This window comes from Zalophus californianus, chromosome 4 (assembly GCF_009762305.2).
Source record: "Zalophus californianus isolate mZalCal1 chromosome 4, mZalCal1.pri.v2, whole genome shotgun sequence".
Classification (NCBI taxonomy): domain Eukaryota; kingdom Metazoa; phylum Chordata; class Mammalia; order Carnivora; family Otariidae; genus Zalophus; species Zalophus californianus.
In genome coordinates, this window is record NC_045598.1 from 79,012,075 (window position 1) to 79,039,981 (window position 27,907).

Below are 27,907 nucleotides of genomic sequence, written 5' to 3' on the forward strand. Positions count from 1 at the left end.
ACAGAAAAGCAGGACAGTCAATTGTGGGGACTGAATCCACCTACCCCTCCTGAGCGGGGTAGGGCCTGGGTGCCCTCGTAGGGCAGGCCCAAGGGAAGGCCGGCAGACAGCGCGGGCCTAGCAACCAGGCTGGCCGCAGGAGGGATCTGTCACACAGATAGGGAGGTGCTGGAATAGTCATAGGAGGCGTCACCAGCCAGGCAGCCTGCCCGGGGAGCTGTCATGGCAGACTCACCAGGGAATTACACACGAGCCCCCCTCCAAGGCATTTGTTCCTGGGAGATGCAGCAGCTGCTGGGGGCGTGGCCCAGGCTCTCTCTCCCTTCGTACAGCTGTGAACCCTGACTAGCTGTGAGGCTCTTTCCTCTGCTCTTAGCCCAGCTCATGCCACAGGGGAGAGGGGCCCCGCGTGTCTTCCAGCTCTGCTTCTCAGCTCCCAGAGGACAGCTAGGTGTGTGTGGGTGCTGCCAGTAGAAAAGAGGGCCGGGGACTCTCTGGTGTGTGTGTTGAGTTGGGGGGACTTGTTTTCAGAGGGTCAGACTGTGCTTGCTACTTTCGCCCAGCAATGTTGGGTGGAGAGAGTCTCCCCCAAGATGGCAGAGGGGATGCTGAGGGGCGAGTCTGACCAGGCCACTGCTGCCCACTAATCTGGCCCCTCCCTACCACAGACCTGGCTTCTTCCTGGCCTCCACACCTTTGCTCACATGACCTCCTCTCTCTCGCTCCACTCCCCATGGCCCCCCTCTCCCCTCCTCCCAGAACAGTGCTCTTTTGCCTCTAGGCCTTTGCACCCCCAGCTTCTATTAATTATTGCTCTTAGGAAAGAATGCTCTTTCCCCTTCTGTTCTCTAGAAGATTCCAGGCCTTCTTTAGAAAGCTAGCTGGAGGAGTGCCTGGGTGGCAAAATCCATTAAACATCCAACCCTTGGTTTTGGCTCAGGTTACGATGTCAGGATCATGAGATCGAGCCCCACTTTAGGCTCTATGCTCAGCGAGGAGTCTGCTGAGAGTCTCTCTCCCTCTCCCAAATAAATACATAAATAAATAAAATCTTAAAAAAAAAAAAGCTAGCTTGAGAAAATCCCTTCTCTCAAAAGCCTTTTCAGATTTCCATGTAAAATACCTACTTCTCTTTCCTAGTACTTACAACATTGTCAGCCAGGGTTAATTACTTCTTACTTGCCTGCTGGCCCCACTAGTCAGTGTCCCTGGAGGATAAGGACTGGGTCCTAATTATTTTGGTGTCCTTTCTAAATACCTTCTTCAACGATTAGCTCATAGTAGGCACCTCATTATTTATTAAATGGGCTAATAAAATCCTACTTCTTCCAGGCCAGGCTTAATTAAATTTCCTCTGCCCAGATTCTCCTGAGCCCTGTAGCCCAGCAGCCCAGCTCTTTCGGCCCATTTGGATCTGCAGGGTTTTATCTGCCTCCTTCCCTTGCGGTTCTATCACACACTGTCTTGTGGAAGGTCAGGTACTGTAGTTCGTATCGGTTCCCAGCTTGGTGCACAGATCATTTCTTGACTGGAACGGGAGTTCCTGCAGGGTAGCATGAGCAGGTCACACGTGTTTACATCAGCACATCCACCACCTGGTGCTCACCCTGTTGATACCTCTTGATTTGGTAGGGAAAGCAGCTACCGGGGCCTGGGAGCCTCCTGAGGGATCCTGGGAATCTCTGTAGCATCTGCTTCTCTCCGGACTTGCATGAAAGCAAGCAGCAGGGGAAGGGGGTTTGCTCTGTAAATGTCGGCTAAACGAATGTAGCCCTCAGGAGGGAGTGTTCTGAGTTGCTTTGCGCTTCCTCTTTAATTTTTCTGAAGTAACGCAATCTCTTAAGACGTAGTGGGCTGGGCGCCTGGGTGGCTCATTTGGTTAAGCGACTGCCTTCAGCTTGGGTCGTGATCCTGGAGTCCCGGGATCGAGTCCCATGTCGGGCTCCCTGCTCTGCGGGGAGTCTGCTTCTCCCTCTGACCCTCTTCCCTCTCGTGCTCTCTCTCATTCTCTCTCTCAGATAAATAAATAAAATCTTTAAAAAAAAAAAAGACGTAGTGGGCTGTGAGGACATGACAAACAGCTCTGAAGAGGGGCATTTTCAGTCTGCCAGGAGGCTCTGCCATCAGCAGAGTCCGTGTTCTTTCTCATCCCTCTCTCTTCTGGGGTCTGACTGTGACATGGTATGTTTTTTACCAGTCATGGGACAAATGGGGTTTTGTGGCAGGAAGTGTGACAAGGCCTGGGGAAGCATCCGTCAGGAGGCCATGGGACTGGGGGCGAGTGCACATTTGCCTTAGGTCCTCTCAGCAGGGCCCCAAGGTGGGAGTGGGGACAGGGGCCACAGAACAGCAGTGCTGATGTGCTGGCGGGTGCCCACCCTCTGAACTCGAACACCTAGTGAGGGAGGAACAAGCTGGAGAGGCCACTGGGGACACGGGCGCTTGGTGAGTGTGCCAGTGCTTGAGGGCGCTCCGGGCCGCCACAGCCAGGCGCAGACACAGCTGGCTGCGCGTGGGAGTGGGGCACACGGACAGCCCTGAAGCCATCGCCAGTGTCTCAGGGCTTAGCCTGTCCAGCTCCTTCTGGGCAAGGAGATGTCTGGGGAGCGGGACAGGACGACTGCACTCCGTAGCTCAGAAAAGTGAGTCATTTAGCACCATACATTTCTAACCCTATCTTCAGAATGAAGTTTCATGTAGAATAGTAAATGTTACTCCGTCACAATATGGGTAAGAAAGTGGGAGAAAGAAAATGTATGCGTTTGCTTATTTGTTGCTAGAACACCTAAGAAACTGAAATGAAAGGCTGCCTCTGGAGAAGCAAAGCAGGTGACTCAGAGACAGGGGTAGGAAGGAGACTTCCTTGTATGCCTTTTTGCTGCTTTGAAATCACATCAGTGCACTCACACATGTATGTGTGAATGTGTGTGTGTGTGTACAAAAACCTAACACCCAAAATCACCAAGGAAACTCTGAAGGAGTAAGAAAATCTAAAAGCTTAGGATCACAAAAAGCCATTTATAGCTTGCAGAACAGGCTCAGAAAACCATGACACTCAGAGCACACAAATAAACTTAGAGTTAAATGAGCTTAAAGAAAACAAGGAAGGAAGGGAGGAGGTGGGGGGAGGGAGGGAAGGACAGCAGGAAGGAAGGAAGGGAGGAAAGAGAGAGTGTAGGAAGGGCGGAAGGAAGGAAGGGAGGAGGGAAAGTGTAGGGAAGGAGGCAGGTAGGCAGGCACAGAAGGAGGGGGAGAGGGAGGGAAGGAGGAAGCTACGTTCACATATGCATTACGACTGTCCAGCCACAGTACTTGCCCCTGGGTCTGCTTGACCATCAAATACTCTCTCTAGTATTTAGTAATCAAACAAGGAAGCCACAAAAGTTATGCTCACCCGGTTATTCTCAAATAATTCCAAGATGAAGGTGATGGCACTGCTGTTGATGCCAATGAACAGATTAGCACAAGCCAAGGCCACATAGGCTGTGCTGGGGACATCAAATAGGAAGGATGCTGGGTACATCATGGGAATGACTGCCCATCTGTGTGGAAATGACACAATGCAGTGGGACAGAGTTGCAGTCTTTGTACCACTAGATATAATGCATTCCCCACACACAAGGTGACGAGTCTGCACTGGCGAGAGTCCCAGGAGGACCAGAAAGCTGCTCCATCCCTTAGTCTTTGTTCCTCGTCTTTGAAGGGAGATCATGATGCCTTCCCTGACCACCTCACAGGGTTTTGGGAGGAGCAAGTGAAATGGTGGCTGTGAATGTGCCTTTTACAAGGCAGAGGGGCCAGCTCTGTAGTGGTAGTGCTTCCCACTCTAGTCTAGATCAGCAAAGCCCAGCTGAGATCCCAGGAGGCTCATCTTTACAGTTGACTTGAGTTGGTATGTCGTAGTTACGCTGGCTCCTGAATTCTCTATTTTCAAGAGAGATGCTCCGGCAGGGCTTCACTGGCCCTCGCAGTTAGGACCAGGTGTCATTATCTGCATTTTACAGAGGAGGAAACTGAGGCCCAGATGGGGTAATAACTTGTCCACAGGTACATACACAGTGAGGGGTAGGCCTGGATGTAAAGTTGCACGCCTCGCTCTAGAATTCTACAGGATTTAATCCCTGTGTCATCCTCTGACCCTGGCTCAGGGGCAGCCTTTCAGCTGCAGTCTTCTGTGTGCAAATAACTCTCGGCCAGTCTAGCTGGAGACACCAAGATGGACAGGTTGGCTACAGATGAATCAGAATCAGAGCTGGGTGAGGGACAGGAGAATGACGGACTCCCAGACCCTGGTCAGGCCCCAGTTTGAGTGGAAGAAGATTCATCTGAGCCTCAGGAACTGCTCTGTGTGTGGAGTCCGAAACAGATTCCTGGTTGGTAGCTGCACACCCTGCCGGGGGCTGGAAGCTAACCTGGCTGCCGGAAACCCTGGTTTTAGGTCAGAAGAGCACAACCCTCCCGTGGCTTCCCTTTTGTTGGCATTAGCTAATGGCCCAAACAACTCACCCATATAGCATGAGCAGTGCAACAAGGGCAGGAAGATTTTCTGGAGAAGTGTAGGCTTTCTTCTGAAACCCGATGAAGATTCCCACCACTAGTGCTGCGCTCACAGCATAATTCATCTTGAAGAGAGAAGAGGAGAATGAGGCACTTAACTTCTCAGGACCTCTATCTCCTGTTCCGTAAAACGAGGGCTGGGCCAGGCTCCTCCAGCAGTGGTCTGGGGTTCTGATTCTATTTGTCTAAATAGTTCTTGGTCAGCAAACATACTTTAAGTTGTCCCTAGTCCTCCTACCACTCCCCACTCCCACCTCCCAGTGCAGGGAACCTTCAGCCTCTATCTTTTGAGAGAATGAATTATAAAAATCCACCTGATCTTTCATTTTCTCTTTCTAATTGGTCATGAAGTCCTACTGATTCTACTTTCTAAGCATGTCTCCTGAATTCAGAAAAACTCAAAATATTTAGTCTTTGGCCTCATGAAGCTCAAATAGATGATACCCTTTTATCGCTTTATCCCTTTCCTCTCTTCCTACACAATTCAGTCCTAAAGCCATTAGGACAGATAGGGAGAAGTGGGCAGCCACAGTGGGGTTTCAGGAGGTGTCACAGTGGTCCCAAGCAGGATGAGAACCCGAGAAGGGTGAGGAGGACATCCCACAGAGGGTGGGCTGGTGTGGGGTGTAGGAGGGTATCCTTATAGGGGGTCGATCTGTTTGGGGCTATCAGAGCCGGAACAGAATGAGGAGGACTTCCAAATGTGGGGCAGCTGGAGCAGGGAGAGAAGGGTGCCACACGAGGGAGAGGATGGTGGCAGCGATGGGAAACTTATTACATACAGGGGTACTGCTCAGGTGGGTACATGAGTCAGGGATAATAGAAGCCAGTTTCTCACTCTTGGAGAAGAGTCACAAATATGGAAAGACAGAGAGCCTGGAAGTTTGATAACAAATAGGATATTTACATAGCTTCAAAGTACCTCTCCTCCAATTCTTATTAATTACAAAGGGGCAAAGAGTAACTTTACAGTGGAGGAGCTCAGCAGACACCACCTAAATCAAGTGACCAAAGTGACCATCATCAGTAACAGAACAAACCGAAATCAGAAGCTACCTGGTCAGATGCAGCAGAGTATGCTTTCATGATACCACTGCTGTAACCTGGATCCGATCATGAGAAAACATTGGGCAAACTCAAACTGAAGGACATTCTGCAAAATAACTGGCCTGTGATCTTCACAAGTGTCACAACCCAAGTGTCAAGGTTGTGCATGTTGAGAAAAGACTAGGAACCATTCTAGGCTAAAGGAGACTGGAGAGAACAACTAAATGCAATGACTCTGAGCGAGATCCTTTTCTATAAAAGACATTATTGGGGAAATGGGTGAAATTTGAGTGGGGTCTGAGGAAAAGATGGAGGTGACGCATAGTGCTAGTGTCCTGGGGTTGACAGTTACGCTGTGATTATATGGGGTGTGTCCTCACTCATAGGAGGTAGACACTGGAGGTGCTTGTGTGTGTGTATGTGTGTGTGTGTATGTGTGCGAAGGGCATCTTGTTGGGAGGTTACCCTCCAATGGCCCAGAAAAAAAGTTTTGAACCATATTTATAACAATTTTGTGACTGTTTCAAAATTTAAAAGAAAACCAGATGACATACAAAAAATAAGAACTTAAAACATCCTATCTGTGCTGAGTGGATGATATAAACAATAAGTATTTGTTCACATTGAACAATGACCCTGGGGCATATATGTTATCTTTTTGCTGCTGGCTAATGAGGGTGCTAAGCAACAACGTTACAGATCCTAGAGTTCAGATTCAGAGCCTCAGAAGCCTGCTAGCGTCCTATTCACTGTCTTCTAACTCTTCACTGGTCTGCCAAGTGTCTACTTTGCTAGTACCACCTCCAATCCAGACACTGACTCTAGCCTTCTATCCACATATTTCTCCTTAGGCTCAGAGATCTCTGTAGCTAGGCACATGCATGTGTCAGCCCAAAGTGTAAATTCTATAATCTTCGTCTTTAAAAAAAAAAAGTAGAATGCAAAACCCAGCACTTTAATAGCTTTTCAGTGCAGGTGAGCCTTGCCCCTTTCATGCTTAAAGGCAGGGCAGTACGGGTAGCTACAGATGATGTTCTTGTCCAAAGTGAGGTGTGAAGGTTCTGACTCCTCCCCATGTGTTTGTAAGTGTTTTCTCAGGTAGACAGGATAGAGATGAAAGAATTTAGTTGCTACTGATGATTTCTGGTTTTGTATTGTTCAGTGATGACGGCGTTTAGGGAGCTAAGATAAAAGAAACCATGTCCTTATAAACCCTAATATTTGTCATCATTATTCAAAACCACTGTGAAAAAGGTTGTTTGTATTAGTCTCCATCATGATATATCTTACCATAACATGCAATGGAGACTCATGTTAGTCTTAGAATGTTGGGATAAAACAAAGGATCTTATTAGCCACAGTGTCCAGAAAACCCTGGAGTTGGTGTCATAATGATCACTGCTACATTACAATTAGGGCTTTGCTGCCAATTTATTTTGACCCTGCGGCCTATCATAAAGTAACCCATCCTGACTCCTTTCTGCCCCCCAACAATCCTGGTTGTGAGAGAGGTGGCAATCTGCTGTTGACTTGATAAATAATTTTTTCTTTCTATTCCCTAAAGTGGTGGCTAATCTGATTTAGTGGAGGTCTGGTTACTTTGGGAAAGCAAAGTAAGACCACTGGGTAGGGTTGCCACGTTTTGCCAATAAAAATATAGGATGCTCATTTAAATTTGAGTTTCAGATAAACAACCGATACATTTTCTTAGTATAAGTATGTCTCATGCAATACTTAGCAGGTGGGATATACTTATACTAAAATCATTAATTGTTTTATCTGAAATTTAGATTTAACTGATGTCCTATATTGATTTGGTGACTCTACCACAGGAGAAGTTCCAACCTTCCCCCTTTAGGGGTGGATCAGGATGTAAGAAGAGAATGTAGGATGAAGGACCTCTTGATATTACCTCTTCAGCTCCAGATTATTCCCAGGAAAGCCAGCCTCATGCCTGTGGTACAGGGATTACTCAGTGGGTCAGAAGGCCCCTTGGTGCAGGGCACACAGAGCCCCAACTCAGCAGTTGTTAAGCTGAGTCCCACATCCTTCACCAGCTTGGGGCTTCTAATTCTGTGCTTTTCCAAGAAACAGTGAACACACGAGGCCCTCAGCATAGCACCCGCCAACAGCCCATCCCACCATGTCCCCTCAGTCAGAGCAGACAAACACCTGCCCACTTGTAGGCCCATGGAGGCAAGGGAGGTGCCATGACCTGACACTTACAATGTCCCAGAGGAAGTTGGTCAGCCAGTAGGTGGTGGGGCTCACTCCACTGACAAACTGGAGGTGCTTGGCTTTGTTTACCCTCTCCTGGATCAAATAAAGGACAAAGCTGGCTGGGACGAAGGACATGGCGAAAATCACACAGATGGCAACCAAAGCATCCACCGAAGTGGTCAGCCTGCAGCAGGAGGAGAGACACAGTGAGAGAGAGGTGAAGAAGGAGAAGCAGAAGCAGGAGAAGGACAGAGTCAGGCTCTGGGAAGGCCTCATCCAACTCCAGGTGATGGCCTCCAGAATCCCCTGGAAGCTTGTTGTTTCACTCAGTTGTGCTAGTCAAACTGGGTTCAGGTTAAGTGGATATCTGTGGGTTTCCTGTTCCATGTTACTACCGAATACTAATATTAATGTTAATATCAAACATTTTCCATGTTAATATAATAATCTAAACAAATTTTATTACCTTTCCCAATTAATTTGTTGGTGTATAGAAATGGATCCTTATATTAATCTTACATACTACAATCCTATTAGTTCTCATAATTTGTCTATAGATAACTCTTGGATTTTCTATGTAGACAGCGATATGGTCTGCGAGAACTAGTTAAATAATGGTTTCAAGAAACCTATCACAACACGGGGAAATATTCATAATGTAAATTTAAGTGAAAAGAGAACAGGCTGGTTATACGGGAGCTTGGCTCTCTTCACCCTTTCCTTGATCTCTGAAAAAGCATGTGGCTAAGGCAGCAGGTGTGGGCTGAGTCCCACCTAAGTTTCACATACGAGCACGGCCCTGGCGTGGGACAGTGCCTGCACAGAGAATGGAGCACTTCCTACTAATTCCCACAAGGGACCACGTGTGCCAGGCACTGCCCTGATGAAACTACAAAGGGCATGATCCACACACACAGGAAGAAGAGAATAAATAATTGGAAGGAAACCCACAAAAATGTTTAGAGGCAAGACCCTAAACTGTGTAGGGTTGTAGAAAATAAGTTTTAAAAAACTCTGTTCTATACACTTTATTTAATGATCATATACTATTTTATATACTACTTTTATAACCACAGAAGATTCCTATTTCTTATTTCAGATTCAAGAGGCTTGGCAGGAGATGGAGAAACCTGGGCCAAGAGAGAACTGGCATAGGACAGACGATTCTTCCTCAGTTGAGGGCCTCAGAGGGTGTCCAAAGGAAGGCCCCAGGGGGCCGGGGCCCAAGTTTTAGCCAATGACACTTCGCACGTTCGGGGCGAGTGTTCAGGGCACTGAATACACTGGGATAGGAACATGAGGACCCTCATAGTCTCCCAGAAGAAGTCGGCACTCACGAAGCCATTGCCACCGAATATAGGCCTCGAATGGCGCACACATACTACAAATTGCACGGGATTGATGTCTTTTACTGCCTGAAGCTGTGCAGTAAGAGCTTAAGCTTGAGGAAGGCAAGGGTCTGTCGACATCTTGAAAGCCTGGCCATCTGAGGGAAATTACCGGAATCTAAGATGATTACTCCCAGGGAGATGAAAGATTGGCTCAGCTTTCCCAGTTCCCGGCAGTCACTTTGCAAACTGGTAAGGAGAATACTTGTGTAAGCTCCAGGAACAACTTGTTATCAAGAGCCAAAAGGGAAGAGAACCAAATCTATGCTTACTTTCCAAATAAATATGAAGAGAAAGAATGGCCAAGCCATTTGGTACACGAGGCATTTGAACGTCTCATGTTCCTGTGTGCCTAAGAACCTTGCCATCCAGCCCAGCAGCTCACGTTCGTGAGAATCCTCTCGGGGTGTCCCAAGAGTGGAGAGGGCGACTGGTGAGCTGGGAGGCTGGGGGCCACGGCGGCCGCTTACACTGTGATCTCTGAGAGCTGCTCCTTGGTCAGGTTCAGGGGGTGGCTGGTGACAGTGATGCCGTACTCCTCGGGGTTCTTGTCCTTGTGCAGGCCAGCCCGTAAGATGGCATTGTGGGCCACGTTGAGAAAGCTCACCAGCGCATGCCGGCCTTTGTTGTTAAACCACACCTACAGGGCAGGGGTGGGCTTGGTTAGGCTGTGCTACAGCTGTTTTAAGAAAAAATGAGCTGCAGGAGAAAGAATGTGAGGAGGAGGAGGAAGGGTTTGGCAGCTGGAAGACATTCCAGGCTAGATTTCAACAGGAGGAGGGATGGAATGTAATTAAGCTGGGGAAAAAAAACTAAAGCAACTAGCTCACGTGAGTTTTTAGCTCTAGGGCAGATGAGGCAGGACCAGTACCTTAACATTGTCTTCAGTTTCTAGATGTTTAAGGAAAGCAGGCATTTCCTTAGAGGCCTCTCTGGTGATAGGGCCCTAGAAAACAGCACAGGGTTTTTTTCCCCCACTTAGCACTCATGATTATTTCTGTTTCATGATAACCAGCACATCAGACGTTCCACCCAAATCTCCAGGCTGTTTACATACCCCGCTCACATTCATCATCTGGCCAAGATGGCTTAAAAATTCAACAAGTGCTTCCCCAGTGATGGGAAGAACTGGGAGCTTTCCTCCAATGGAAATTCCTCCGTACCTGACAAGGGAACAAGAAGTCCTCAAGTCAGGGCGACAAACCATGCTTGTGGTGCTTCACACCTGTCAACAGCTCTCTTGGTTTCTACAGGGAAATGTGTACTTTGGGGGCAATTGTCCGGACTAGTCAGCAACACGGCTCCACTTTACAAACCAACTATTAACGCTTCCTTGTTGCCACCAGGAAAAGTCCCAATCTTTACTGAGTTTGGTCTCTGCCCACCTCTCCAACGTCGCCCCTCCTCCTGCCTTCCCTCGAGTGGCATATTCCAGCCATGTCAGATCACTTCCAGAGCCCCCGCTGGTCCAGGCTGCTTTGGCGTCTCTGCTGAGGTGGGGCTGCTAGTTTCCCAGGAGTGCCTTTCCCTTTTTTGAGCATCTGGCCAACTCGGACTCATCTGTCATATGTCATCTTCGAGGTCTTCCCTGACTCTCCCTACACCCCAACCAAGGATTCCTTTCTGGTGCCACTCCTGTGCTTTGCAGATCCCCTGCCCTAACTCTGTTTCTGGCACCTTAACTGGGGTACTAGCATCGGCTCTCCCCTGCTTGCACCCATCTTCCACACTGTGTGGCAGTCTCAAGCGATCATGCTCAAACACCAATCTAGGCCTGTCACTCTTGGGTGTAAAGCCCTTCAGTGGCAGGATAAATGCCAAACTCCTTGATAAGACAAAATTAATCTGTTGACAAGGCAGAGGAGGGGAACTTTATTTCTTGGGGACTCAAATTGCCCCACCCATTTCTGCTTCAACTGAGGCCCCACACTTCCCTCTACGGAGCAATGCTAAAGGCCAGATTTCCCTTTCATGGTTTAGAATCCACCCAGGAAATCAAGTTAAGCAGCTCTGCATTCATTCTAGAGGCCCTACCGCTGAGGGACCATGGGAGGCCAGCTCACTCTTAGAATATTCCTGATTGATCCTCCAAGCCTCTGAAACTACTTGAGCCTCCAGAATGCGGCAGGAATGGGGTGAGTCTGGGGCTGGGCCAGACTCCCTGAGGCTCAAGAGGGATGGGCCAAAGAGTGGCAAGGCTTGGGTTACATGTCCTGTCACGTAGCCCTCTCAACTGTTATCCTTGTGAAGTTTTAGAACCCCCTCTGAGTGAGAATGCTCTGGAATGCCTCTTAGGGGAACACCTCCTCCCCTATATTTCCTCCAAGGAGATCTATTGCTTAGCCACATATCCTTCAGGACACGACTTGTGAGTTCCTGAGTACATACAGAACAGCCCATGTGGCTCCAGGTGTGGCTTTTTTAATGTGCAGTTATTTTAAATGCATCAATCTGAGATTTTAATTTCACAAAAGTAGTTTCTTACCTCTGTTCGTTGACCCAGAATTTGCTCTTTAAGCTGAAAGCCAAAACATATCATATAATGAATACCCTAAGGAAGGAGGTAGTGTTAACTTTCCTTCCAAACACTCATTGGGGCCACTCAGTCTTGCAGGGCAGTATTGCATTTCTTGATATCCAAACAACGGGAAGCTTCTCGGCCCAGAAGCCAAGCCCAAGTACACATGCAGAGGAAGGACTGGGTTCCACCGTTGGCTCTCCAAGTCACATCCTGCATTCTGGGCTTTCTGGGTGGTCCTGTGGTCAGGTCATTTGTCAGACCATCTGGACCCAGAAAATAGGGCAACCACTATACAGTGTGGAGTGAAGGCTGCAGCCCTCCCATCTTCCAACCTGCACAAACAAGACTCTAATATTAATCACCTGCACACTTGGGAGAAGGACTGACTTAGTCCAAGCCCAAGGTTAAGAGACTGACTTCCAGCCAATCAGGGGTGAGAAGAGAAGTAATGAGCAGATGCCAGTTCTAGACTTCACAGTTCAGGCCCCCAAATTATCACTGTCATCAAGCACAAAATCCCAAATTCCATATTGCAAATTCATTGCTGAGAGCAAAGTTTGGGATGGTTGTGGTTTTATTGCATTACTGAATAAATACTATGCACGCTGCTCTTATTTGTGTGCGTGGACGGTGTTTTTCATTTTGCTAGAGCTGGCTTGGCACTGCCTTCTCAGCAGCTGCTCTCCCCACTGGCAGCGTGTTCTAGTTAACCGAGTCCATTTATCCTTTGTTCAGGGTCTGGCAGAAGAAGCAACTGAAAGGACTATGAAAATTAGACAGTATGTGTTTTATTTTAAGGCCCCAGAGCACATGGGGACTGGATCAGGGTTCCCCATGACACCCTTTCTAGAGCATGCTCTTGTCAAGCTTGGACAGGGGCTGCTGACGCCACCCATCTCCCCGCCACGCCCTTGAGGAGCAGCTGCTGAGCTGAGAGAAGGGGGCGCGCACAGAAGACCTCAGGGGTGGGCGTACTGAAGGGCAGTGACCGAGAGGAGAATTTACAGCTAGGGTGTGAGAAGCTGCGGCAAACCTGGCCAACCTGTGGCCTCCCTCACACACTGCCATCCCGCCGCTTTTTTCCTACGTTGGTCTGATTTGTTCCTTTCTCCTTTTTGCTCATTACTTTCCCTCTTGCTTCTCTCCTTTTTCTCCTTTACTGTCCCTTCCAAATGCTGTCTCTCTTTCTGAACTAGTTAAAACATGAGACTGCATTATTGGATGCATTCTGTGCTTTCTTATTTTATTTTTAATGGTGCACGGGTTAAACTTTAAGACTGCTTGGCCTAAACAAAACAAAAAATGAAAACAAAATTAAGCTTAAGCTGCATTTTACTTTATATATGTCTCTATTGCTTTTTTGGGTAAATCAGGAAAAAGAAAATTTCCACTGCCCTGATTGTCAATAAGTTGTGCGAATAAATTACCTTCCATCTCCAGTTAGTACTTTCTACAGGGAGCCAGGTTGTAAAGTATGAAAGAATCTCTTCTTACCTGCTTCGTATAAGAGCAGGATATGTTTTTACCAAGAAGTCGGAGATGTTCCTGTTTGTGAGGTCTTGTAGAATTTCAGTGCTGCGCTGTATTCTCTGAGGCAATAAGACATCTGTGTTAGTCACCTTGGAATCTGCTTGTTCTCTAAAAATTATTTATGGACTCAGCTGCTGGGAAGATACTGAATAAAGCACTGGCATATGCCTAGTTCCCACTTTAAAGATGTGGGAGCCATCTTGGATTCCTCTCTTTTCTCCAATCCATTGACAAGATAGGATAGTTCCAACTCCAAAATAAATCTCCACTCCATCCCCACTGCTCCAGTTCCAGACTACCACCCTAGTCCAAGCCTCCACTCAGACCTCACCTGGACCTTGACAGAAACATCCAGACTGGTCTCCCTTATTCCACCCTGGCCTTCCAAAATCCATTCTCCGGGGATGCCTGAGTGGCTCAGTCAGTTGGGCATCTGCCTTCAGCTCGGGGCATGATCCCAGGATCCTGGGATCGAGTCCCGCATCGGGCTCCCTGCTCAGCGGGGAGTCTGCTTCTCCCCCTCCCTCTGTCTCTCCCCTGCTTGTGCGCTCTCTGACAAGTAAATAAATAAAATCTTTAAAAAAAAAATCCATTCTCCACCCAGCAGCCAGATTGAGCTTTGAAAATGTAGATCAGAATACCCTAGAGCTCTTGCTTTTCCCATTCCAATAAACCCTAGGTTCCCTGAGGATCATCACCAAGGCTGACACGGCCACAAAATCCGGCCCTGCCCTGCTCTCTCAGCCCTTCGGCCGCCACTCTCCTTACTCCTCACCCTCCCCATCTGTCCTCCCTGCTTCTCCACTGCACACCCCTCATTCCTGAGGTAGCTCTGCACTTGGCCGTGCCCTCTGCCTGCATTGCTCTGCCCGGACAACCTCACATGGCTAGTTCATCATCGTTCAAGTTATCAGCCTCCATTTTACTCCTCAGAGAAGTATTTTCTATTTCTAGTCACTCTCTATCATAACCTACTGCTGCATTATCTTCTCATCTGCATCTCTCAAATTTTCTTTCCAATTCATCGGCTTCCTTGTTTTTATCTGTTACCTCCCTGTATGATTAAATTCTCAGAGAGCAGGGACTTTCTCTGTGGTGTCCCCAGCACTCAGAATACTACCTGCAATGTAGGTGAAACAATAAATCTGTGACATGGATGAAAGAATTCAAACAGTCCCTTACAATTTACAGATTGCTTTCAAAATGTATCTAGAACTGGAAGCTCGTTTCGCCTTTAAAAGAGTCAAAAAGCGCATGAGTTTGGCCACAAGGTGGCAGTATTACTTTAAATTTGGGTCTACATAGTGTTGGTTCAGTTTTGGTCAATCATGAACCTGAGGTGTCAAGGGCATAACTCAGATGTAGATGAGGGTATTTCTGGTGGCATTAAAAACACATCACACATACCATCACATACCATTCTTTTCATTTTTATACACTTTCTGCCTCCCCACCCCCCTTCCCCATTTTATTCCCTTCAATTCACTTTCTTCACTTGGTTCCTCCAATGCAGGAGAACTAGCATCTACTGAATGCTTACTGTGTGTCAGGCACTGTGTTAAATGCTCTATATTCATTGTCTCCCTTAATCCTTATACTCTTATGAAAGAGAAATTGTTGCTTTAATTTACAGCCAGAGAAACTGAGGTCCAGAAAGCTCAGCTAACTTGCACCAAGTTACAGAAATTATAGGGGGTTGTGCTAGGATTTGAACCTACATCGGTCTATCTCCATAGCCCTGCTCTTTTCACTCTGTCACCTGCTTCTCAAGCTGAGAATGGCACCTAGGGGACCTGCCACGCTACCCTGGTAGAAACTAGGCTGGAACAGTTGCTCGTGTCTGGTAATTTGTGATAAATTATTTTCTTAAAAATTCTATCAAATAAAAGACTCCTACTACTTGATCTCTGTGTATTCTAGAAGTCAGGGATGGAGCACTTCCACATCAGGACTTACCACCATTCAAAGAATGTTAGGACAGGAAGGGACCCTAGAGAAGACTGCATCAACACCCCCATTTTCCTGATGTGTACAATTTATCAGCTCTGAGTGAAGCCCATATCCTTTGGCTTTATTCCAGGCTGAATAGGAGAGTGTGTTTGAGTGAGTGGGATGAGTGGGTCTAAATGTATATGCGTGTTAGTTACACAGCATGTGGCAAATGTTTTAAGTTGTTAACAAGTGTGCAAATACATATGCATTTGAATGGACACTACATTGGAATGGAAAACACTGAAAACTCACATGTTCAATGAGAGGTTAGTTACACAAATTAAATGAAACAGTGGAATAGTATGCAGGCATTAAAAGTGATGATGTATATCTATTGACATGAACCTCTGTTCATGATATATTAAGTGAAAATAACAGGTTTCAAGACAGCATTTTGACCATAATCCTGTTTGAATGGATAAAAAGCAAATGTCATTGGTTATCTCTAACTATAGGATGATTTTTTTTCTTCTGACTTAACTGTATTTTCTAATTTTTCTATAATGAGCATACATGACTTGTATATTTTTTCTTTTTTTAATGTTTTTTAAAAAAAACATTTTATTCATTTATTTGTCAGAGAGAGAGAGAGAACACAAACAGGGGGCGTGGCAGGCAGAGGAAGAAGCAGGCTCCCCGCTGAGCAGGGAGCCTGATGCAGGGCTCAATCCCAGGACCTTGGGATCATGACCTGAGCCGAAGGCAGACGTTTAACCAACTGAGCCACAAGGCATCCCAACCTGTATATTTTTTTTAGTGATTAAATTTTTTTTATTAGATTGAAGAGGTAGTACCTGGTGGAAAATGGAGCTACTGGCTATGACAGGGCCCTTTAGCATGCCCCTCTGAGAGAACCCGAGGACTCCTCTGGCCCTTCACTTAGCTGTCAGTTTGAAATGTTAGTCGTCTACAAACTTGGGAGGCACAGTACATTTCCCCCAATCTCTGCTGTCACAGGCAGACTCGGGGCCCCTGGTTTCCCACGGAGGGTCGAGGTACCTGTGGGGGCGGGAGCCCCCCTGCGCCCTCGGGGCACTCAGGGAGCATGGTGAGCTTCTCTCTGGTGCTGCACATGCAGGAGGGTGAGGGGTCCTCTGGCGTCCATTTCTGCTTCTGGAACAGGTGGGTGATGTTCGGGGACACAGAAGGAGTCTTCCAGGGGGTTGAATTGCCACAGGGATACTCCCTCATAGAAGGCAAGAAAATATTTCACAAGCAGCTCCAGTTGATAAAAATCCCTAAAAATAAGAAATAGTGCCTAACCCTCTCCTTAGCCTTTCCTCTATCTCCTCAGACCCACGCATCTTCTTCTATTCTTGGAGGTTAGTTTCTGCTCAAAAAAATTAAGACTAGAATTTTGTTGATTGACTAGGTGTGGGGCTGGGCAATAACTATCTACTTTGTGGACCGTTTTATCTGCCTTCTTCCTCCTGGCACCTCTAGCTGTTGAGAAACAGAATAAAAGAGGAGTTGGAAATTAGTCTGTTTTGGTCCTTACCTATAACTCTGAAAAACACTGGATGAGAGAAGCCGTTAAAATTATACTGAAATTTTAGGATTCTTAGTGGATTTCAACTACCCTCTATAACTCCCTTCTCTGTACTTACAGGAATTGAAAGTTATGTAATTAATGCCATTCTAGGTCCAATTAAACAATAGCACGTCCCACATGTCCCTCCTTTCCCTGTTCAGATTCCTTTCAAATATGTTGTGGGAAGCACATGTCAACTCAGTACAGAACTTTCTATATTGGGAATTCTAGAAATACAGAGCTGACTGTTGACACAGGAGCTTCCTAAGAGGTGGTGACACCCTTGCACATGGGTGTTGGAAGGAGAGGCAAGGTGACGGTCAGGGATGTGTAAGCACCTGTGTAACAGACAGCAGGATAGAGATGGGGCCTCTCGCAACCTGCCATGCTGGGACCCCGCCCTCAGGGCTCCCCCAGGGCAGCCGCTGCTGGGAGAACAGGGGTGTGCAGGGACTTACAGAAGCCACTCTTCCTTCAGGCAGCGGTTGCCAAAGCCTGGCTTGTTCAGGAGGACATCCGCAAGTGCTGCAAGCTGCTCACTGCCTGGCTGGTCCAAACTAGACAGAGTGAGAGGGGCTTACTTGACAGATACATGACTGGGACAAAGGGACAAAGCAGCCAACACACAACTCGACAGGCATGCACTGAATGGCTGCTCCATACTGGGAATGTATTCAAGCCACAGAATAGTGCCTAGGGGTGGTTGTAGGTCTCCTGGGAAGGGAATGTGCTACTCCCACATGCCTGGCGATCTGCTGGCATATCATGTCTACTCCTCAAAAAGATGGAGTTCAACCTACTCACCCAACCTTTACTTTCTCTTTCCTTACTCCTGGCAGTCCTGGTTGTCCACCTGGGGTCACCTTTCCCAAGTGATGGGTACATTAACTTCCTTTTGAGGGCAGTCCAAGGCCCCCTACCACACTGGTTGCTGTGGAAAGGGGAAGGTCCCACCAAGCAGTCTGATCTGGGAGCCCCACAACCCATGGGGGTGAATGATGATCTTTAGGGAATGAGTCTACACACCTGAAGAAAGTGTACTGCTGCCCATACATCCAGGGGTGAAGGATCAAAGCCGGATATTCACCAAAGGGAGGGACGATGATGGAGAGCATCAGAGCCAAAAACACAAAAGTGGCTGGGAGCACAATCTGTCAGAAAATAAACATGGCAACGTGGGCTGTGGTATGTGGTAGGTTAAATACACACACACACACACACACACACACACACACACACACACACACACACACACACACTCATTCTTCTAAACATCTTGCAGCCTCATAACTGGGCCCTGGTGAAGAAGGTCAGGCTTCTGGGGAACATTATAAGGGAAGACGCACAAAGGCAAGGTGTGTAGGAGAAAAAAGAATGTTCTGGTGGCCATTGAAGAATGGCTGAAGTAGGTGAACACTGAGCACTGAGGTAGCCAATGTTCAGCCAGAGGTGAACCAGAGTTTCTGTATCTGAATAAAAAATATATATATATAAAAAGAGGGAGGAGGAGCAAGACGGCGGAGGAGTAGGAGACCTAAATTTCGTCTGGTCTCAGGAATTCAGCTGGATAGGGATCAAACCATTCGGAACACCTACGAACTCAACAGGAGATCGAAGAAAAGAATAGCAGCAACTCTCTGAACAGAAAAGCGACCACTTTCTGGAAAGTAGGACGTGCGGAGAAGTGAATCCGAGGAGATATTCGGGACGATAGCGGGACAAAAAGCTGCCAGGACAAACAAAAACTAAAAGGATTTGCAAACACCAAACCAGCCCTACAAGAAATACTGAAAGGGGTCCTCTAAGCAAAGAGAGAGCCTAAAAGTAATATAGACCAGAAAGGAATAGAGACAATATATAGTAACAGTCACCTTACAGGCAATACAATGGCACTAAATTCATATCTTTCAATAGTTTCCCTGAATGTAAATGGGCTAAATGCCAATCAAAAGACAAAGGGTATCAGATTGGATTAAAAAAACAAGACCCATCGATATGCTGCCTGCAAGAGACTCATTTTAGACCCAAAGACACCCCCAGATTGAAAGTGAAGGGGTGGAAAACCATTTACTATGCTAATGGACATCAAAAGAAAGCTGGGGTGGCAATCCTTATATCAGACAAATTAGATTTTAAACCAAAGACTATAATAAGAGATGAGGAAGGACACTATATCCTACTTAAAGGATCTATCCAACAAGAAGATCTAACAGTTGTAAATATCTATGCCCCTAACATGGGAGCAGCCAGTTATATAAGCCAATTAATAACAAAAGCAAAGAAACACATTGATAACAATACAGTAATAGTAGGGGACTTTAACACCCCCTTCACTGAAATGGACATATCATCTAAGCAAAAGATCAGCAAGGAAATAAAGGCTTTAAATGACACACTGGACCAAATGGACTTCACAGATATATTCAGAACATTCCATCCCAAAGCAACAGAATACACATTCTTCTCTAGTGTCCATGGAACATTCTCCAGAATAGATCACATCCTGGTCACAAATCAGGTCTCAACCAGTACCAAAAGATTAGGATCATTCCCTGCATATTTTCAGACCACAATGCTTTGAAACTAGAACTCAATCACAAGAGGAAAGTCAGAAAGAACTCAAATACATGGAGGGTAAAGAGCATCCTACTAAAGAATGAATGGGTCAACCAGGAAATTAAAGAAGAATTAAAAAATTCATGGAAACAAATGAAAATGAAAACACAACTGTTCAAAATCTTTGGGATACAGCAAAGGCGGTCCTGAGAGGAAAGTATATAGAAAGGTCTCAAATACACAACCTAACCCTACACCTAAAGGAGCTGGAGAAAGAACAGCAAATAAAGCCTAAGCCCAGCAGGAGAAGAGAAACAATAAAGATCAGAGCAGAAATCAATGAAACAGAAACCAAAAGAACAGTAGAAAAGATCAACAAAACAAGGAGCTGGTTCTTTGAAAGAATAGGATTGATAAACCCCTGGCCAGACTTATCAAAAAGAAAAGAGAAATGACCCAAATCAACAAAATCATGAATGAAAGAGGAGAGATCACAACCAACACCAAAGAAATACAAACAATTATAAGAACATATTATGAGCAACTATATGCCAGCAAATTAGACAATCTGGAAGAAATGGACGCATTCCTAGAGACCTATAAACTACCAAAACTGAACCAGGAAGAAACAGAAAACCTGAACAGACCCATTACCAGTAAGGAAATTGAAGCAGTCATCAAAAATCTCCCAACAAACAAGAGCCCAGGGCCAGATGGCTTCCCAGGGGAATTCTACCAAACATTTAAAGAAGAATTAATACCTATTCTTCTGAAACTGTTCCAAAAAATAGAAATGGAAGGAAAACTTCCAAACTCATTTTATGAGGCCAGCATTACCTTGATCCCCAAATCAGACAAAGACCCCATCAAAAAGGAGAATTACAGACCAATATCTCAGATGAACATGGATGCAAAAATTCTCACCAAAATACTAGCCAACAGGATCCAACAGTACGTTAAAAGGATTATTCACCAGGACCAAGTGGGATTTATTCCTGGGCTGCAAGGTTGGTTTAACATCTGCAAATCAATCAATGTGATACAATACATTAATAAAAGAAAGAACAAGAACCACATGATCCTCTCAATAGATGCAGAAAAAGCATTTGACAAAGTACAGTATCCTTTCTTGATTAAAACTCTTCAGAGTGTAGGGATAAAGGGTTCATACCTCAATATCGTAAAAGCCATCTATGAAAAACCCACAGCGAATATCATTCTCAATGGGGAAAAACTAAGAGCTTTTCCCCTTAAGGTCAGGAACACGGCAGAGATGTCCACTATCACCACTGCTATTCAACATAGTACTAGAAGTCTTAGCCACAGCAATCAGACAACAAAAAGAAAGAAAAGGCATCCGAATCGGCAAAGAAGAAGTCAAACTCTCACTCTTTGCAGATGATATGATACTTTATGTGGAAAACCCAAAAGACTCCACCCCGAAACTGCTAGAACTCATACAGGAATTCAGTAAAATGGCAGGATATAAAATCAATGCACAGAAATCAGATGCATTTCTATACTCCAACAACAAGACAGAAGAAAGAGAAATTAAGGAGGTGATCCCATTTACAGCTGCACCCAAAACCATAAGATACCCAGGAATAAATCTAACCAAAGAGGCAAAGAATCTTTACTCAGAAAACTACAGAATACTCATGAAAAAAATTGAGGAAGACACAAAGAAATGGAAAAACATTCCATGCTCATGGATTGGAAGAACAAATATTGTGAAAATGTCTACGCTACCTAGAGCAATGTACACGTTTAATGTAATCCCTATCAAAATATCATCCACTTTTTTCAAAGAAATGGAACAAATAATCCTAAAATTTGTATGGAACCAGAAAAGACCCTGAATAGCCAGAGGCATGTTGAAAAAGAAGAGCAAAGCTGGCAGCATCACAATTCCGGACTTCAATCTTGATTACAAAGCTGTAATCATCAAGACAGTATGGTACTGGCACAAAAACAGACACATAGATCAACGGAACAGAATATGAGAGCCCAGAAATGGACCCTCAACTCTATGGTCAACTAATCTTTGACAAAGCAGGAAAGAATGTCCAATGAAAAAAAGACAGTCTCTTCAACAAATGGTGTTGGGAAAATTGGACAGCCACATGCAGAAGAATGAAACTGGACCATTTTCTTATACCACATACAGAAACAGACTCAAAATGGATGAAAGACCTAAATGTGAGACAGGAATCCATCAAAATCCTGGAGGAGAACACAGGCAGCAACCTCTTCAACCTCAGCCGCAGCAACTTCCTCCCAGAAACATCGCCAAAGGCAAAGGAAGCAAGGGCAAAAATGAACTAGTGGGACTTCATCCAGATAAAAAGCTTTTGCACAGCAAGGAAACAGTCAACAAAACCAAAAGACAACCGACAGAATGGGAGAAGATATTTGCAAATGACATATCAGATAGATGGCTAGTATCCAAAATTTATAAACAACTTATCAAACTGAACACCCAAAGAACAATAATCCGATCAAGAAATGGGCAGAAGACATGAACAGACATTTTTCCAAGGAAGACATCCAAATGGCCAACAGACGCATGAGAAAGTGCTCAACATCACTCAGCATCAGGGAAATCCAAATCAAAACCTCAATGAGATACCACCTCACACCAGTCAGAATGGCTAAAATTAACAAGTCAGGAAACGACAGATGTTGGCAGGGATGCAGAGAAAGGGGAACCCTCCTCCTACACTGTTGGTGGGACTGCAAGCTGGTGCAGCCACTCTGGAAAATAGTATGGAGGTTCCTCAAAAGTTGAAAATAGAGCTACCCTACGACCCAGCTGCAAGCTGGTGCAGCCACTCTGGAAAATAGTATGGAGGTTCCAAAAAGTTGAAAATAGAGCTACCCTACGACCCAGCAATTGCACCACTGGGTATTTATCCCAAAGACACAAATGTAGTGATCCGAAGGGGTACATGCACCCCATGTTTATAGCAGCAATGTCCACAATAGCCAAACTATGGAAAGAGCCAAGATGTCCATCAACAGATGAATGGATGAAGATGTGGTATATATATACAATGGAATATTACACAGCCATCAAAAAAAAAACCCTGAAATCTTGCCACTTGCAACAATGTGGATGGAACTAGAGGGTATTATGCCAAGCGAAATAAGTCAGAGAAAGACAAGTATCATATGATCTCACTGATATGAGGAATTCTTAATCTCAGGAAACAAACTGAGGGTTGCTGGAGTGGTGGGGGGTGGGAGGGATGGGGTGGCTGGGTGATAGACACTGGGGAGGGTAGGTGCTATGGTGAGCACTGTGAATTGTGTAAGACTGATGAATCACAGACCTGTATTCCTGAAACAAATAATACATTGTATGTTAAAAAAAAAAAAAACGAAGAAGATAGTAGGAAGGGAAAAATGAAGGGGGGGGAAATCAGAGGGGGAGATGAACCATGAGAGACTATGGACTCTGAGAAACAAACTGGGAGTTTTAGAGGGGACAGGGGTGGGGGGATGGGTTAGGCCGGTGATGACTATTAAGGAGGGCAGGTATTGAATGGAGCACTGGGTGTTATACACAAACAATGAATCATGGAACACTACATCAAAAACTAATGATGTAATGTATGGTGACTAACATAGCACAAGAAAATAAAATTTAAAAAAATAAAAAATAAAAATAAATCAAAAGCCATTAAAAAAAAAGAGTACCCAAAGCAATCTATAGATTGAATGCAATCCCTATCAAAATATCAATAGCATTTTTCACAGAACTAGAACAAACAATCCTAATATTTGTATGGAACTACAAAAGACCCTGAATAGCCAAAGCAATTTTGAAAAAGAAGACTGGAGGTATCACAATTCGAGACTTTAAGTTCTATTACAAAGCTGTAGTAATCAAAACAGCATGGTACTGACACAAAAACAAATAGATCAATAGAACACAATACAGAACCCAGAAATAAACACTCAATTTATCTTTGACAAAGTAGGATAGAATAAGCCATGGGAAAAGGTCTCTTCAACAAATGGTGCTGGGAAAACTATATGATTACATGAAAGAATGACAGTGGATCACTTTCTTACACCAAACACAAATAGAACACAAAATGGACAAAAGACCTAAATGTGAGGCCTGAAATCATAAAAATCCTAGAAGAGAGCACAGGAAGTAATTTCTCTGATATCAGCCATAGCAACCTTTCTCTAGATATGTCTCCTGAGGCAAGGGAGATAAAAGCAAAAATAAACTATTAAAACTACAGCAGAATAAAAAGCTTCTGCACAGCAAAGGAAGTAATCTACAAAACTAAAAGGCAACCTATGGAGTGAGAGAAGATATTTGCAAATGATATATCTGATAGAGGGTTAGTATCCAAAATATATAAAGAACTGATACAACTCAACACCCCAAAAACAAATAATCCAATTTATAATTGGGCAGAAGACAAGACAGACATTTCTCCAAAGAAGACAAATAGATGGTCAACAGACACATGAAAAGATGTTCAACAACACTCATCGTCAGGGAAATGCAAATCAAAACCACAATGAGGTATCACCTCACACCTGTCAGAATGCCTAAAATCAACAACACAAGAAACACATGTTGGCAAGGATGTGGAAAACAAGGAACCCTTGATGGGAATGCAAACTGGGCCAGCCACTGTGGAAAACAGTATGGAGTTTCCTCAAAAAATTAAAAACAGTAATTGCACTACTGGATATTTACCCAAAAAAAACAAAAACACTAATTCAAAGGGACAAAGCCCCCCCCATGTTTATTGCAGTACTATTTACAACATCCAAACTATGGAAGTTACCCAAGTGTCCATGGATAGATGAATGGATAAAGAAGACATGATATATATCATGGAATATTACTCAGTCATAAAAAAGAATGAAATCTTGCCATTTGCAATGACATGGATGGAGCTAGAGAGTATAATGCTAAGTGAAATAAGTCAGTCAAAACAAGTACCATGTGATCTCACTCATATGTGGAATTTAAGAAACAAATGAGCAAAGGGAAAAAAAAGAGAGAGAGAAACAAACCAAGAAACAGACTCTAAACTACAGAGAACAAACTGATGGTTACCAGAGGAGGGGGAGGGTGAAATAGGTGATGGGGACTGAGGAGTACGCTGGTCATGATGAGCACTGAGTAACATACAGAATTGCTGAATCACTCACTATACTGCACACCTGAAACTCATATAACACTGTAGGTTAGTAATACTGGAATTAAAATTAAAAAGTTAATTTAAGAAAAGAGTAAAAAGGAAAAAGAGGCCAATGACCTTGATACGTAGGGTCACTGCAAAAAAATGAATGCAAATATGACTTTGCCCTTCACTGTAAAATGAAAACAATCTTAACATATTCACTATTATTTTATTTTCTCTGCTAGTGAGGTCAAACACTTAACGAAGGATCTTTATGTTACTAGGAATCGCAATAAAGTTGGCAAGGAGCAAACAAAGCCAACAGAACCTGAAGAGGTGCTCATCACTGTCTGAAGCGTGGGCAGGAGAAAGAGAGAAAGAGAGGGGAGGGAAAGGCCAGGAGAGGACCGGCAGGCCTTGGCCACCAGTGGCCAAGCACGGGCAAGGCCCGACAGTAATACCTGGGCCAGGAAGTCCTTGTGGCTGCGCACACTGTGGTGGAACCGCTTGACCAGCAATGCCTGCACGTGCTGAAGGAGGAGCCACGCCCCGGTGTTGAGCTGGCTGCGGGGCTTGGGCTCCCCGGAGGCCTGGCCGCCCGGGGGAGGCGCTGCTTCCGCCGCGCGGCCACTGGAGCCCTGCGGAATCTGTCTGGCCTCTCTGGGGCCCAACCACGGGTGTCGGAGGCTGACGTTTTCTCTTCTCTGTTGAGTGCCACCTGATTTGGAAGATTGAATTAATAAATTTAGAAAAGCACTCGCAGGGTTTGGCGCTCATGTGCCTTTTTTTTTTTTTTTTTTTTTTTACTGCACTGGTTTTTCCCTTCATTTAAATCAGCAACAAAATGTCAGGACAGGTAGGTTAATATGCTTTTAAAAATTCTATTTTGGGGGACACCTAGCTGACTCAGTCAGCAGAGCATATGGCTCTTAAACTCAAGGGTTGTGAGTTTAAGTCCCACACTGGGTGTGGAGCCTACCAAAAAGTAAATAAATAAATAAAAATAAAATGATGATTCCATTTTTTGTATCATCTATAGACAGAAGCACCTGAAATACTTTAAAAATTCTCTACAGTAGCTAAAAAGAAGAGGATATAAATGCGTTGACATTTATATCAATGATATAATAATACCATTATATCACTGTCATGACAGAGGTCTAAAACATATAACTAAGTAAAAAAAATCAACCTTACAGAGCAATGTGTGTAATAAGATATTTACCCTAGAGAGCATGTGTATCATATACAAAAAATTATATGTTATACATATATACACATGGACATATGTAACATGAAAGCTCTGACAGAATACCCACCAACTATTAAAAGAAGTTACCACTGCAGGGGGAGAGCTGGATAAGGGGTGGGGATGAAGGGGGAGCGTGATTTTAGCCTTTTTTGTATTATTTCAATTTTTAAACAGCAAAATATATTCATGTGTACCTGTGGACTTAAGTAAAAGTCAGAGTTGACTTGTTTTTTTTTTCTAAATTCTTAGAGGCCACTGGGAAGTGGTGGAAAGACTAGTAAACTAGGAGTTAGGTGACCTGGGTTTGAATCCTGACTCTTACTGGATACATAAATTGGACTCTGTCTGACTCTGAGGTTTCTCCTCTGTAAAATGAAAATGAAAACATTTCACAGGGTTGTGGTGAGGATTAAACAAGCTAATACGTAAATGTGCTTTAAAACTACTCATTGCAAGTCAGTCACTAGTTATGTTGAAGCTATAGTTTGTCATCACTGATTAATGTTAATTTGTAGAACATGTTGTTGGACATAAAGGGCAAGCCTAGAGGACCACTGGTTGGTCCCCAGCTGCTTTCTTAACCTGTCCTAAAGTCCCCCAGCACGAGGGCAGCCGCAAGCCCAGTCACCCTTTCAGCTAACACAGGCACCTGCAATGCAGCATCCTGGCTTCTGCAGCCTCACTCATGACCTGCTGCCAGAGCCCCAGTTCTCCCGCCTCCTTTCCCTGATGTGGGCTCCGATTTTTTTTCTTTTTTTTTTTTTTTCGTGTTTCTCACTGGCTTTGATCAGGTCTTTATTCAAAATTAGCTGTCCAAAATGATTTGACTTTCATAGAATTAACCTAAGTTTTTAGGCAGTAGGCTTCTCTGCAGTGGGTTTCTTTTCTGCAGGCTTCTTGTCAGCTGCTGGTTTCTTGGTAGCTGCAGCCTTTTTCCCCACCACAGGTTTCTTCTGCTTCTTCACACCAACAGCCTTCTTTCCTTTCTTCCCAACCACAGGCTTCTTGCCTGGAACCCCCTTCTCATCTGATTTGGCTTCTAAGGCTGCTGCTGCCTTATCCATTCGGAGTTTGTGATTCTTGGCCTGGCGAAGAATGGTATTCCGGCGCATGGTCTTTGCATATGGGTTTAGCTTCAACATGATTCTCAGGTTCTTCAGTGGATTCTTCTTCAGGACTCTGCGATGAATCTTCTTGCGTGGTGCTCGGAGGGCTCTTTGGATCTCTGGACTTTTCAAGATTCTGCTAAGGTCTGTATTAAGCATCTTATGCATGGGAAGGTTGTAGTTACTCTTGAGGGAGGCAGCCTTACGCCAAGTGCCATACAGATCGTCTAACTTGTGGAAAACACTTTCAGTCCAAATGCAGAAACGTCCCACATGCCCACCAGGAGCAAGTTTCAAAATGTTCAGTTTGCTTACATTAAGTAAAGTAATTCCAGGGATGTTTCTGAAGGCCTTGATGATACTGTTGTCTTCACTGTAGATGATGCAGGGTCCCCTGCACTGGATACGACGGCGGTTTCTCATTTTGCCCTTGCCAGCTCTCATTCGCTGAGAGGCATAGACCTTTTTGATATCATTCCAGGCTTTAAGTTTCTTAAGAAGCACAACAGCCTCCTTGGTCTTCTTGTAGCCTTCAACTTTATCTTCAACCACCAAAGGAAGTTCAGGAACTTCCTCAATACGATGACCTTTAGACATGACCAGTGCTGGTAAGGCTGAGGCAGCCAGGGCAGAGCAGATGGCATATCGCTTCCGTGTTGTGTTTACTCTGTGATGCCAACGGCGCCACGTTTTGGTTGGTGCAAACATGCGGCCCCCACGACACATATTTCCAAAAGCACCCTGGCCAGAACGGTGAGTCCCTCTGCCTCGAACTCTGGGCATTCGAGCCACAGCTCTGCCAGTACCCCAAGACTCAGCACTGGTTTGATGACCTGCCAATTCACTGACAGCATACGGCTGTCTGTTGTTTATGCGCAAGTTGGTGTGAACAAAGTTCACGATATCAGGTCGAATGGGAGCCTTGAACACAGCAGGCAAAGTAACATTTTTGCCAGATGATTCCCCCTTTTCGGAGTACACAGATATCAATGGACAAGCACACGCCATCGCGGGGAGAGGAGAGGGTCATGCTCCTTTTTTTTTTTTTTTA

The 27,907-nt window shown here is 45.0% G+C and overlaps 2 protein-coding genes across 8 annotated transcripts in view; both read right to left on the bottom strand.

The window, feature by feature from the left end:
- ABCA4 (ATP binding cassette subfamily A member 4) overlaps positions 1-27,907 on the bottom strand; it is a 131,638-nt gene that overhangs the window by 20,641 nt on the left and 83,090 nt on the right. For all 7 annotated transcript variants that reach the window (XM_027603436.2, XM_027603442.2, XM_027603448.2 and 4 more), the window contains 12 exons: positions 24,960-25,216; positions 17,813-17,937; positions 17,245-17,343; positions 16,255-16,441; positions 13,228-13,322; positions 11,698-11,730; positions 10,270-10,375; positions 10,084-10,158; positions 9,683-9,852; positions 7,831-8,008; positions 4,507-4,622; positions 3,395-3,542 (listed from right to left, as the gene is read on the bottom strand). In XM_027603436.2, the coding sequence (XP_027459237.1) occupies positions 3,395-3,542; positions 4,507-4,622; positions 7,831-8,008; positions 9,683-9,852; positions 10,084-10,158; positions 10,270-10,375; positions 11,698-11,730; positions 13,228-13,322; positions 16,255-16,441; positions 17,245-17,343; positions 17,813-17,937; positions 24,960-25,216 (1,589 nt within the window). The remainder of the gene's footprint in view (positions 1-3,394; positions 3,543-4,506; positions 4,623-7,830; positions 8,009-9,682; positions 9,853-10,083; positions 10,159-10,269; positions 10,376-11,697; positions 11,731-13,227; positions 13,323-16,254; positions 16,442-17,244; positions 17,344-17,812; positions 17,938-24,959; positions 25,217-27,907) is intronic.
- On the bottom strand, positions 26,519-27,888 carry LOC113927567 (60S ribosomal protein L4-like). Its single transcript, XM_035727090.1, has one exon. It carries the CDS (start codon positions 27,862-27,864, stop codon positions 26,602-26,604), a length of 1,263 nt encoding a protein of 420 aa, XP_035582983.1. The 5' UTR covers positions 27,865-27,888; the 3' UTR covers positions 26,519-26,601.